Genomic DNA, 12500 nt, shown 5'->3' with positions numbered 1-12500 from the left:
GACATTTGAACTAGACTGGGGAAGAATATTTTCTTTGCCTTTTAAAATAACGTTGAATACAAAGTTAAGAGAATTCCAATATAAAGTTCTTCATAGAATTTCAGTGTTATACAAACATTATACTCTTCAAATTTGGTTTAGCCGATTCTCCTTTATGTTATTTCTGTAATAAAGAAGTGGAGACATTGGAACACTAAAATTAACATGTAAACAAATAAATGTGGATATATTTAAAAAATAATAATAATAAAAAGAATACCACAACAGTGGGTGTTTTTAAAACGCTTTGAAACTACGACCATTTGAGCGTTGGTCGGCTTTCAGGAGATAAAATTTGAAATTTCGTTCTATGGAACGAAGAACTAAGATCAACACTGGAATCGCAGAAAACGTCTTTGCAAAAGGCACGTTCTACTCCCAAATTTTCTTTTAGACATCACCCACGGCCCACCCCTCCAGCGTTGCACGTGATAAAAACACACAACTATTAGCATCAATTGAAGTACTCCAGACTGTCGCATGACCTATTAGCTGGGATCAGGAATGACCTAGTTCTGTGATGTTCAAGTGGTACATTTTTCCATTAAAATTTCGAAATTGTAATTGTGTTAACGACCTTTGAGAGATTTGGTTCTTCTTGCTTTTCTATTTGATTAAAACTCCTCTCGAGCTACCCGTAAACTACAAACTTCCAAAGTCTGCACCGACATACTGGTGATCGTACGGTAACATCAAAAGTATCCGAAGAGTAGAGACTATTTATGCATAAGGTTAGGCAACTGAAACCAGAGTCTGTTTGAACAAAAATGGACAAACTACCAATCGTTGGACAAACTAATATTAAGAACTTCAACGACAACGTTTTCGAACCAACAATGTTTTGAAAGTGTGAAATAGGAACAGTCAGGCCGGATTGACAGAGGAGTGAGGAAAAGTTGTGGGAAAGGGAGAATGTTCATTTGACTTGCCGTTTGATCTCCTTTAGTTTGACTTCATTTGCTTGGCTAATTACACTCAATGTTTGTTTGATTTTCATCATTATGATTTTCATCATCGTCATTATCATTATTTGTTTGTTTGTTTTAGTATTATTTTTATCTAAACCAAGAAAGATAATACCTCACCGCATTAAAAGCCCGTTATGAATCCCTTTTTTCTTTGTTTCATGTTTTTTTATGTTTCTTGGTCAAACAGTAATGAACGAATTGCCTTAACTTTAATTGTCTCCTTTTTTCACCAGGTCGCTTTGGAATACAAGAACCCTATCCTGGTAATCATCATCTGTTAGAGCACACTTCTGTCGAGGTCACTTGTGTTGCTTACGACACTGAAGGTGGAAAGATTCCTGAAAAAATTGAGTTCGAAAGGAAAAGCGAAAGTGGTTCCATAACAAAAATTAATGCTAATGACAATATCTACTTTTCGGAGAGGACAGAAGGTAGTCATTTGCATCAATTGCAGCAAAGTTAATGCACTTACGGAACCTGACATCAAGAGATTAGACTTAAGAAGGCTCGAACCAGTTTCAACGGTTCCAAGTGACGCTCTTATTAGAAGGATCGGCACCACAACTTTGTATCACGTATTGGCAATATTGTGGTACCAAATGAAACACGAATTATTGCTGAACAAGATACAGTCATTATTGTGACGTAATATGTCACCGTGGCAACGGGCAAACCCTGTAAATACACCCTTTATTTTGTCTTTAGTTGCTTATATCTCAAAAACGAACTCGGTGACCCCCATTTTTTATTTCTGTAAAGTAATCAGAAGGGCATGATAAAACATTCGGCAAAGTTTTAAAAAATTCTGTCCAGTGGATTTAGAGCCACCTTAATTTTGTGATTTTTTTAATCCTCTAGACAGAATTGTTTTTAAAGTTTCATTGTTGCCTTTTAATCACTTTTCTGCAATAAAAAAGGGGATCACTGACTTTGTTTTTGAGATATGAGCAACTAAATCCAAAATATAGGATGTTTTGCTGGGCTTTCCCGTTGCCAAGGTAACTTATTACATCACAATAGCGATCACATCTTGTTTGGAAATAATACGTGTTTCATATGGTACCATAACATTGCTGTTACGTGATACAGTGTTGTAGCGTTACTCGATCTAATCAGAGAGTCTTCTAAGTGTTGAAACCCTTTCGAGCCTCCTTGAAGGAAATTGAAATGAAATCGTGTCTTTCTAATTGCGCTGCCCTCGGTGTCATACTGAGGCATTTTTTGTTGCGGATACAGAAAGCATAAGGCTCGAGATTATTTTAATCGCGTATTGAAAACAAGATTTTTGGGAACATACAACGGAACGGTTTTAGGTAAAATTAACAATTATTCCATGAGCGCTAGCCAACGAGGCGCGTAGCGCCGAATTGGCTATAACCAGATTCATATCCAACAAGCGCGAATGGAATAATTGTTTCATTAAATTCCTTAAACTCCAAAGTTTAGAAGTACGAAATACGTGCGATAAAAAGCGATGTTGTGTAATACCTTAATTTCATTTTTTAATTAATTTATTAGCTTTGTCCAAATACTACAAGAATACAATGACATAACAGAAAATGAAAATACAAATAGATACATGGACAGGGATACCGCAATAGCTAAAGCCAATTTCTGCGGACCCGGGTGGTCAGTCAGACGCAGACTCATCACAAAAACATTTCTTGCCTTTTCGCCTACTTGAAACGGATTTTTGCTTTTTTCAGAGAGAAATTTCGCTTAACGGCGAAAAAAAAAATTAGCTTAGCAACGCTTAGCGCTATCAATTGCCATATAAGGTCAAACTAAGGTATATGAGCTGAAAACCGAGATTGATCGAACCAATCAGAGCACTAGAAATGCATTAACCGAGGTTGAAAATTTAATAAATATATATATATATATATATATATAGTGCTCTGAAGTTGTCCAGTGTTGAGTTTCGCATAACTTTCTCTCAATTTCTCCTCAACTTGGACTGTGAATCCATTTGCGATCCTCCTGGGGGTGATACGCTGTTTTTGTTTTTGAACTAGTCCGACTCCAGAAATTCATCTTTATTCACAGCTCTGGTTTAACCATCGAGCACTTTTATAGCAGATGAAGTCTTCAGTTTTTCCACTGGCAGTCATATATATATATATATATATATATATATATATATATATATATATATATATATGCTTTTCATGAGATCTACATATTACTTTATGCCAGTGTATGGAGTATCTCTTCAACCCTTCGACTCCAAGGAGTGATTGGTATGTAAATTCTCTTCACAATTTCAATTCAATGTTTCAATGTCAGTCAGACAGGTATTCATTTCAGAATAAATATTTTTATCAGCTTAAGAGGTGTGATCTTGATATAACACCAGATTCTCATGCCTACCCAATAAAGACCTCTATGGTACTAGTTGGGAGAATGAACGTTTCGATCGCAGGAATTAAAGGGTCAAAGAAGAGAGGTGAAAATATTGTCGAAAAGTGGAGCAAAAATACTTTGGTCCTTACGTTTTCTTTGCAGACAGTGGACGTAAGCGCTTTGTCACTTTACATATTCGAAATGTTACAATGGAACACAGCAGTGAATACAGGTGCGACGCATTTGCAAAGGGTGACCAAGACGGGTATCCGATGATTTTTGCTATCACAGTGATTCCAAGTAAGTCCAGAAAAAGCTCATTACATACTATTAAGGGTGCATTCTTTGGTAAGAATTATTTTTACTCCTACTCCAATATGCGGATAAGTGGATTAAGACTTTTGCAAAAGAACGAGAATTCGATGACCATCGCGCGGAATAGACGGCTAGCGCTGACTTGAATTTTGCATCTCCTACGGCCTCGCATGAATTTCTAAAAGAGCGTCCAGTGCGACTAAATCGTTCCCTGTTCTTTCCATTCACTCGTGTATTGGAAAAAAAGTAGAAAGATCGCTTTTCCGTCCATATCGAAAACGGAACTACTGTAGTTCTAAAACAACACAATATCACTAAATTTTAATCTACAAGAGAGATCGAGATCATCCAAGTTATAAGAGAGTGAATTGGCCCTATTCCGATAACAAGAGTTCAAAATCTGCTTTTAGTTCTAGTTGATGCTGCGTGCTTCTTTCAAGGACGACACCTTGCTGACCAGTTGAGGTGATTCCCTGCTTTTGCATTGTGCAACCCTACTGCGCATAATTTTATTGCGTCGTTGGCGCGCGCACCATCTCGCGCACAGTGATAACATGGCGAATTTTTATTGACGCCAAGCTAAACCTGTCAAGGAATAGTTATTTCCTCCTGAACGAGCGCTATTTCTAGAATTGCGCGCAGTAAAATCATGATCAGTTTGGCCGTTAATTTTTTGATCGAGTACGAACAGTAAGATGGACTCCGGAAGTTTCTTTTATTTTTGTACAATTGGTCTCTCTGGAAACATGCCATTTTAGTTTCTGGAGTGCGAGTTTTAAGTTAAATCAACTGGAAATATTATGAAGCAATCTTGACTCCAAATTGTGCAAACAAACCGTGTCATGTACAGTAAGTAAATAATGCCGTTTGATACACAGATGTTCAAAACATGCATTCGTGTAACTTGCGATTTTATCAGCATCTCCTCCTCTTGATATATATGTCCTTTGTCTCATCCAGGAAACCAATATGCATCGTCTTTCGTTGCCATTTGAAAGAACCAGCTATTTAGCTTTCAAAACATCAGGGAAGTTTGTGCCAAAGTACTTTCAACCACATGGCCACAGAGCTCGACAACGGAATCGCTAAATTCACTCTTTCCAGAGATTCAAACCCGATTCTGGACAAGTTATGAGATGTTTCAGATGGCATATCTCCATTTATACAAATAAAAGCAAGTTGTACCGTCCACGGCATTGTAAGAACAAAAGGCAGCAATTTTTTTCGTACATTTATGGCGGATTAGTCTCGAGGACTTCGCGAGAGCTCCGCGCGATCACGATGGCATTTTCACTTTCGGCGTTTCAACAGCCAATCAGATCACGAGTTTGGTCGGCCAAAATTTGGCCGACCGTCCGTAATTCTTGAGAGACTTTTGGTCAGGCCCAATTTTAGCGAGCGCGGACATAAGAGGACATATGGGCGAAGCTAAAAATGGGCCTGATCGCATGTTACTGAAAGATTATAGCTCGGACAAGCAAGTAGGCTCAAGTTTTCAGTAATGCAAAGGTTGGTCAAGACAACGTGAACATAGGCGTTGTTGCTTGCAAGCAACAACGCCTATGTTCACGTTGTCTTGACCAACCTTTGCAGGATATTTTCTATTTTAAAGTTTTTTATGGTGTGGTCACGATCTATTTTGATCCAACGTAGAGCAAGTTTTGATCGTACACGGTTTTTGCAGTGGTTTAATCCTTTTCAGTAATATTTAGTTGTTTTTGCTAATGAAGAGAACACCTTTTGTGGTTGATCAAGTTTCGAACGCTTCTCGCATAATGCGGTAAAAAAACGCTTAGACTAAAGGACATGCAGCGCGAAAACAAGCACGGTGATCCCATCTTTTTATTGCATTTTCAATGTACTGTGTATAAACATCAATTGTGCCAAGTTTGACAAAAATCTGGATAGTACGTCATTTTCAAGGGAATTACCTTAATGTGAAAGTGGACTACGTAGTCATGGGAACGACAGCTAAAAATAACCTTCCGCGCTGCATGCACGCATTCTAAAAGGCGGAAGGATTGAATTTCTTACCTCACGTTCTCTTGGTTTATGGTCTAAGAAGCGTTCGAGGACTAACTAGCGGTGTGTCTATTGTTTTAAAGCCGGGTAAACCAGATGTTCTGAACAATACACTGGACGGGCGGTCAGTAAAGAGATGGGGTCAGTAGAGATGCTGTTGGTATAGAGGATCAGACAGTGTTTGCACAACCACGAGGCCACTTTTATTATTACACATTTTGTCATAATAGTACTTGATTTTTTATCGCACATGCGAGTGCGAGAATGAGAATGGGTTAACAGATTTGTCCCTTCTTATTCCACTTTTTTCTCCCTTAAGGATTTTAAATAACAGAAGGGACAGAAAAAATTGGTGACCAAGATGGTCGCGGCCCCATCCTTTACCGCATATTTAAGTTCCTGTAACTTATCGTTTAAACGAGAAGTGCTGTGCATAAGGCATGATCACTTCGGCCAAGTCTTGTTGGGTTCACCCCTGCTTATGCAGAGCGCAGCATCAAAAGAGTGTAACTCTAAAGACGAATTAACTGAACATAAACTCTGATGTCTCAAACTTTGCAATTACTTCTATGTTATTAGGAAAAGACATCCCAAGAATTGAGACATCCAAAATTCGCGTCCTTCAACGCGGGGAGAGGGCCACAATTTCTTGCTCCATTACACATAAAGGAAGCCAAGCTGAGCTGCAATACATGGCATGGTTTAAGGACGGAAAGTTGATATACAGCATGCAAATCAATCAAAAGTCTACGGAACTGGGCTTTAAGCCACTTGAGGTGACTACTGATCAGGTCAGAAACGCCGGCAACTACACCTGTATGTTGGCTGTGAAGCTCCGTAAAGAACTCGATCTTAACGAGTCGGATAGCACCATTGTCAAATGTAAGCATTGGATTGAGGTTTGAGGTTAAACTCAGTTTGTGGGTATAGCAAAGAAGGGTATAGAACGTAGTGAGACCAGCCACATGGATTCACACGAGGCCAGCCCCGCTCCCAATCCGTCAGAACGAGGTTTCCACGTGGCACAGCTTAACGCAGTCCATGAGGCAACTACCAAAAAATAGATGCGAAGGATGAAAAAACGTCCTTAGCCAGCTTGTGGCTTTTATCCCCTTGGGGAAGAGAGCACCAAGGACACCTTTTCAGTGGAAATTAGTTTGAAATGGGGTTGGGTGGCGAAAACTCCTTTTCTCATCTGTAAGAGGAGTCCGCTGACAATGACATCGCTAACGAGTATCTTTGTGACGCGGATCAAATCGAAATCTTCACTAGCCTGCGAACGCAACGACCGCCGGAAATACGTCTGCGTTTGCAGGCTAAATCTTCACAACAGGTCTATTATTTTCGAAAATTACTGTGCTGAATTTTTTTATTACAAAAAAAAAAACCCGTTGAATTCCTGAAATTTTCATTGAAAAAAAAACATATAACGAAATTAACATCTACCTTTAACTAGGACTATAACTCCTACTTTATCCTCCTATTTACACGGCTATTAACTATACAAAAGTTGTTTAAGAGTTACACTAAATATCGGCTTTAATTAGGTGCGGTTACACTAGACCTCTTGCCCATGGGGAACCTTGGGGTTACGGCTTGGGTTGGGTTTACCCTGGGTTATGATCGACTCCCCATTTGCGGTTACACACTTGTAAATTACCCAAGGGGAAGGTAAGCGTTGGCCTGTTTTGGTGGGAAACTTACCTTTAAGATAAGACAAGATGAGATTTATTAGTTTTTCCACTAAATGGTTTTTGAAAAACTAATTACAATACAAAATACATTAAAATAAGGATCTAAAAAAAAAGTAAACATCGAAGATCTACATCTGAACGACAAACTTTTCTTTGGCTTATTTTCGGTAATTGTCACGATCGGCGCTTCTCTTAACTGTCCACCTCAATTAAGTTCAGCGATTCATCGCTTCATTTTAAGAAGGCAACAAAGACTTCGACTTCAGTTACGCTTTCTCTAGTCCTTGCAACTCTCCAATTTATAATTTAGACGTCGACTTGCTGCTGGCCAGAAAAGGCGTGCTTGGGTATTTCCACGTCCGCAGTTGTTTACACAGTTCATCACAGCATGTATTTTCCTCGCGTTCGGCAATCTTGTGATCGGTTGAGCCGCTTTGGGGTTTTGTTAACCATAAGACTTACATCTGGAACTGTCATGGGCAATTCTTTTGTTCTTTTTGACGTATCCATGGAAATTTCCCACAGGATATTTTCCTTTGGGCAGATCGGTTACACATAAAAAATTGCTTCCCCGTGGGAAAAAGCCACTTACCCAAGGGCAAAATGGCTAGTGTAACCGCAGCTATTAATTGCAGCTAAAAAAAAACAAGGAGATAGATATATCGGTCAAAACATCAGGCTAATTAATGACATTCTTGAACAAACAAAGCTTCGCAACATTCCAGGTATACTTTTACAGCTGGATTTTCGAAAGGCTTTCGACACAATTGAATGGAAATTTATACAAAGAACCATTGAGCTTTTTAATTTTGGTGAAAGCATTCAACGCTGGCCGTTGGCAAAATCTGGATCGGACCGGATCGGATCGGATCGGATCGGACCGGACCGGATCGGATCGGATCGGATCGGATCGGATCGGATCGACAAAACCCGGACTGGTTCAATATCAAAATTCCTGCCAATAGACACATGAAATCGCTGGGTCACCAGTTAAATCATAACTCGTACATAACTCCCTGAAGAAGTCGGGCCGTACCAGTCCGGGTTTTGTCGATCCGATCCGATCCGATGCGATCCGATCCGATGCGATCCGATCCGATTCGATCCGATCCGGTCCGGTTCGGTCCGATCCTGGTTTTGCCAACGGCCTTCAACGCTGGATTTCCGTATTTTATGTTAACACAGAGAGTGCAGTCCTAAACAATGGTTTCTGCACAAATTATTTTCGCTTGTCAAGAGGAGTGAGACAAGGCTGTCCTCTGTCTCCGTGTCTATTCATCTTGGCCGCGGAATTACTAGCGTGCAAAATCAGGCCGAAGATAAAGAAATCCAGGGTATAAAAATTTTCAGTAAGGAATTAAAACTAAGTCAATTTGCTGATGATACCACGCTTCTTAACAGTAATTGTAACTCGATTAACAAGGCGATTGCTGTATTGGAAAATTTTGGCGATATTTCCGGCCTGAACCCTTCGAAAACTAAAGCTTTGTGGCTGGGACCGTGGAGACATAGACAAGACAAACCCTTTGGATTTCAATGGCCAGTAAAACTAATTCGTGTGCTGGGCACTTTTATCTCTTACAATGAGAAAGAAAATGAAAAATACAACTTTGCGTTAAAATTGCAAAAATTGAGGACCATCCTCGACATATGGAACTGTCGGAGTCTTACACTATTTGGAAGGTGCCTAATAGCTAAAAGCCTTGGCATCTCTCTACTGATACACTCTATATCCAGCCTTGATGTTCCTCTCGAATATCTTAACGCTGTAAATTCGGCCATATTTAAATTCATTTGGAAAAATAAAAAGGTCAAAATTAAGAGTAAAGTGATGTTTTTTTTTATCTACGAGCACCAAGTATATATGTTTTATCAAAATCATTGAAGTTAGCTTGGATCTCCAGACTGTTAGCTGATGAACATAAAGGTGGTGAGTCTCCGGGGGGCCTAAACTTCATATTACAATGTAATTATGACAAGAAATTTCTCGATCAGATTGGGCTACCTCAGTTCTATAAATTGATTCTCCTGTTTTTTCTTGGAACTGAAAGAATCTTTTCCTAATCATTCCGGCCAAGAGCAAATTTTATTTAACAACAAAGATATTTTAATCCACCGTCAAAGTATTTTTTGCAGGAACTGGTACGATCGTGGCGTCTATCTGGTACATGATCTTCTCCGCAAAACAGATGGAAATTTTCTTTCTTACTCAGAATTCATCCAAAAATATGATCTTAGATGCAACTTTCTCATCTACTTTCAAGTAGTTTCAGCTATTCCTAGACACTTCGTAGAAAGTGCGAAGGCTAACCCCACGGACAGATCAGATCTGCTGTTAATAGTAGTTTTCCCCAGAGATCTCTTTAAATTTAACCAAAATGAAAAATAGAGACTATTATTGGCTTCTCATAAATAAAGAACCAATTGAGCTGAAGGCTATTTCTAAATGGGAAAGAGACCTGCAAATTGATCAAGCATCTTTGAAAACTTCTTTTTTTGCCGCGTGAAATGTGTTTGTAAAGATAACAAACTTAGGGAATTTTATTTCAAACTTTTACATAGAATAGTAGTCACCAAGAAGGAGCTATTCCTCTTTGGAAAGGCGGAGGACGCAAAGTGTCCATATTGTAAAATGAATGATTCCATAATTCACACTTTCCATAGCTGTAATTGGAGCCAATTATTCTTTTTAGAGCTAATAAAATGGTTCAACAAAGAAAATGTCACCTCCGTCAGTCTTTCACCAACTGAATTAATTTTTTCCATGAAAGTTGACACTTCAAGCAAGGAATCAAACATTATCAGAAAGTTAATCTTCACCTTTTCATATGCCAATTATTATATGTACTGTGCTGAATTTTGTTTTCTTTTTAGTTGCACCATGGTTTGAAAGTGGAAATAACGTGGAGGCCGGGATAGCTGGGAGAAATATCAAACTGAAGTGCAGAGCTAGAGGCTATCCTTTGGAAGTGGAGTGGAGGGTTACCAAGAAAATTAATGAAGACGAAACGATTACTTCATGTATCAGTAAGTTGCAATAATCCCCAAATAGGAACGTTTACAATTACTTTAGAGACTTTAAACGATAATTTCTATCTTACAAGAAAATGCCGGTAGTTTTCCATGATTGCTGAAAAATAGCAATAATGAGGGCATGATTTCATGCCCTCGAGACAGCAAACCGGAGATTGTGGCTTGAAATGAGGTTTTAATTTTGCCTGGACATGACATTAGAAGAGTTCCCGCTGCTCTTAGAGCAGTGAGAACTCTCGCCTCCCTCAGATGTGGTGCGAGTTCAATACCCATACTCGGCGTCAAATGTGGGTTGAGTTTGTTGGTTCTGTACTCTGCACCGAGAGGTTTTTCTCCGGGTGGTACTCCGGTTTTCCCCTCCCCTCAAGAACCAACCTGTTATTTGATATGTATTAATTTGATTTGTTCAAGACCCTACGATTACGCTATTGAGCTTCACTCGGCTATCGTTTGAAAATAAAGGTGAATTATTTTTATGGCATCTTCAGTCCATTGTTCTTACACTTGACAATGCAGGTGTGCACTTAGGATTTGTCGGTGTGTTGTGACTTACTTATTTACATTTTCCTTATAGGAATTCATAATTTTTTTCACAATTTCTGCGTTTTGGCATAGAATCCATTTTTGTGAAACTTTTAATAAGATATTGTGTCCCTTGGTGGTTTGTGGCAAAGAATGTATTCCTTGCTCCAGTAGGGTGTGACATCCCCCAAGAAAATCAAATACGATGTTCTTTTGAGTAACTTAACAGTCCTTTTTTAAGGATCCTCTTCATTCTCGCTCTTAGTTCAACGTCATTTCTCATCTTTATGTCTGTTAATTTTTAGCGCTATGAAGTAATTCTTTTACGCATATTTCCGTTGTAAACGTGTTCGGTCACGATATGACAGTAAGTGAATAAAGCAGAACAGTTTAAAATGAGATGATATTCAATTCACATCTTGAAAAGGAGACAGACATGAACTCAGAAATGACCTAACTAATCGCAGGCCTGGTCTGCGTGGTAAGAGTTTCACTCTGATATTCCATGATACCACTTTTCAAAAACCTTTGAATCGAACATAAAATCCTCACATTGTTATTCCTATGAACGGCTTTTAAGTGCATCGAAAACACTCTCGCCATTGATTTTGCATAGTTTTTCACATCTACGCTCCCACCACATTCTGAGCCAATCACTAAGAAAGAGGCAAGTGACTTGCTTGCATGCAGACATTTTCCCGCGCTTGAAGTCGGCTGCATATATTTGTGTTGCCTTGTGATTGGTTCATTTTTAAATGGAGAAACTGATCAATTTAAATTGTATACAACGACATTGCTCTTTCAATTGATAACAGAAGATCTGTTTTCCTGGTGTTGTTGGATCTCTCATCGGCGTTAGATACTGTCGATCATAGGTTGTTGTGTTCAAGATTGTCAATTCGTTTCGGCATTTGTGAAATGGCACTTGACTTGATCTATTCCTACTTATCTGACCGTACCCAGTTTGTTAAAGTCAATGATGGTATTTCTTGATGTTCAAAATTTAGTCTATGGTGTCCCTCAGGGCTCGGTTCTCGACCAATGCTCTATTGCTCTATTGCTCTATTGCAAGATCAGATGGTTTATCCTATCACTTTTACGCCTGATGATTCTCAGCTATACGTATCCTTCAAACTTTCATCTTTCGAGGATAGGGTCTCTTGCAAATCAAAGATAGAAGCCTGTGTTACGGATATTGACTCATGGATGATAATGAATAAATTAAAGATGAATAGCAACAAAATAGAAATTTTAGTTTTTTTGTCGTCCCATCGTCGTCGCCCTGCTTTGGATTTCCTTGATATTGTCTCAGAGACTGTGTGTTGCTCAACTACTGCAAGGAACATTGGGTTATTTTTAGTAATTCTTTATCTATGGCACCTCATGTTGCTGCTGTGTGCAAGTCTTCCTTTTTTCATTTGCGTAATATCTTCAAGATCCGTAAGTTCTTGACCGTTGATTCAGCCAAAACACTTGTCCATGCCTTAATTACGTCCAGGGTCGATTATTGCAATTCACTCCTGTATGGTCAACCTAAATTTGTTCTGCGAGATTTACAACGTGT

General features: G+C 39.0%; 1 protein-coding gene across 1 annotated transcript in view; it reads left to right on the top strand.

The window, feature by feature from the left end:
* The window catches only part of LOC137986512 (cell adhesion molecule Dscam2-like), a 43057-nt gene that overhangs the window by 2725 nt on the left and 27832 nt on the right, over nt 1-12500 (top strand). The window contains exons 2-5 of the mRNA XM_068833547.1: nt 1241-1438; nt 3513-3650; nt 6267-6569; nt 10256-10408. Coding sequence (XP_068689648.1) covers nt 1241-1438; nt 3513-3650; nt 6267-6569; nt 10256-10408 — 792 coding nt within the window. The remainder of the gene's footprint in view (nt 1-1240; nt 1439-3512; nt 3651-6266; nt 6570-10255; nt 10409-12500) is intronic.

The sequence above is a fragment of the Montipora foliosa genome, chromosome 2, assembly GCF_036669935.1.
Source record: "Montipora foliosa isolate CH-2021 chromosome 2, ASM3666993v2, whole genome shotgun sequence".
NCBI classification, from domain to species: Eukaryota; Metazoa; Cnidaria; class Anthozoa; order Scleractinia; family Acroporidae; genus Montipora; species Montipora foliosa.
This window is presented reverse-complemented; position numbering and strand designations above follow the sequence as displayed.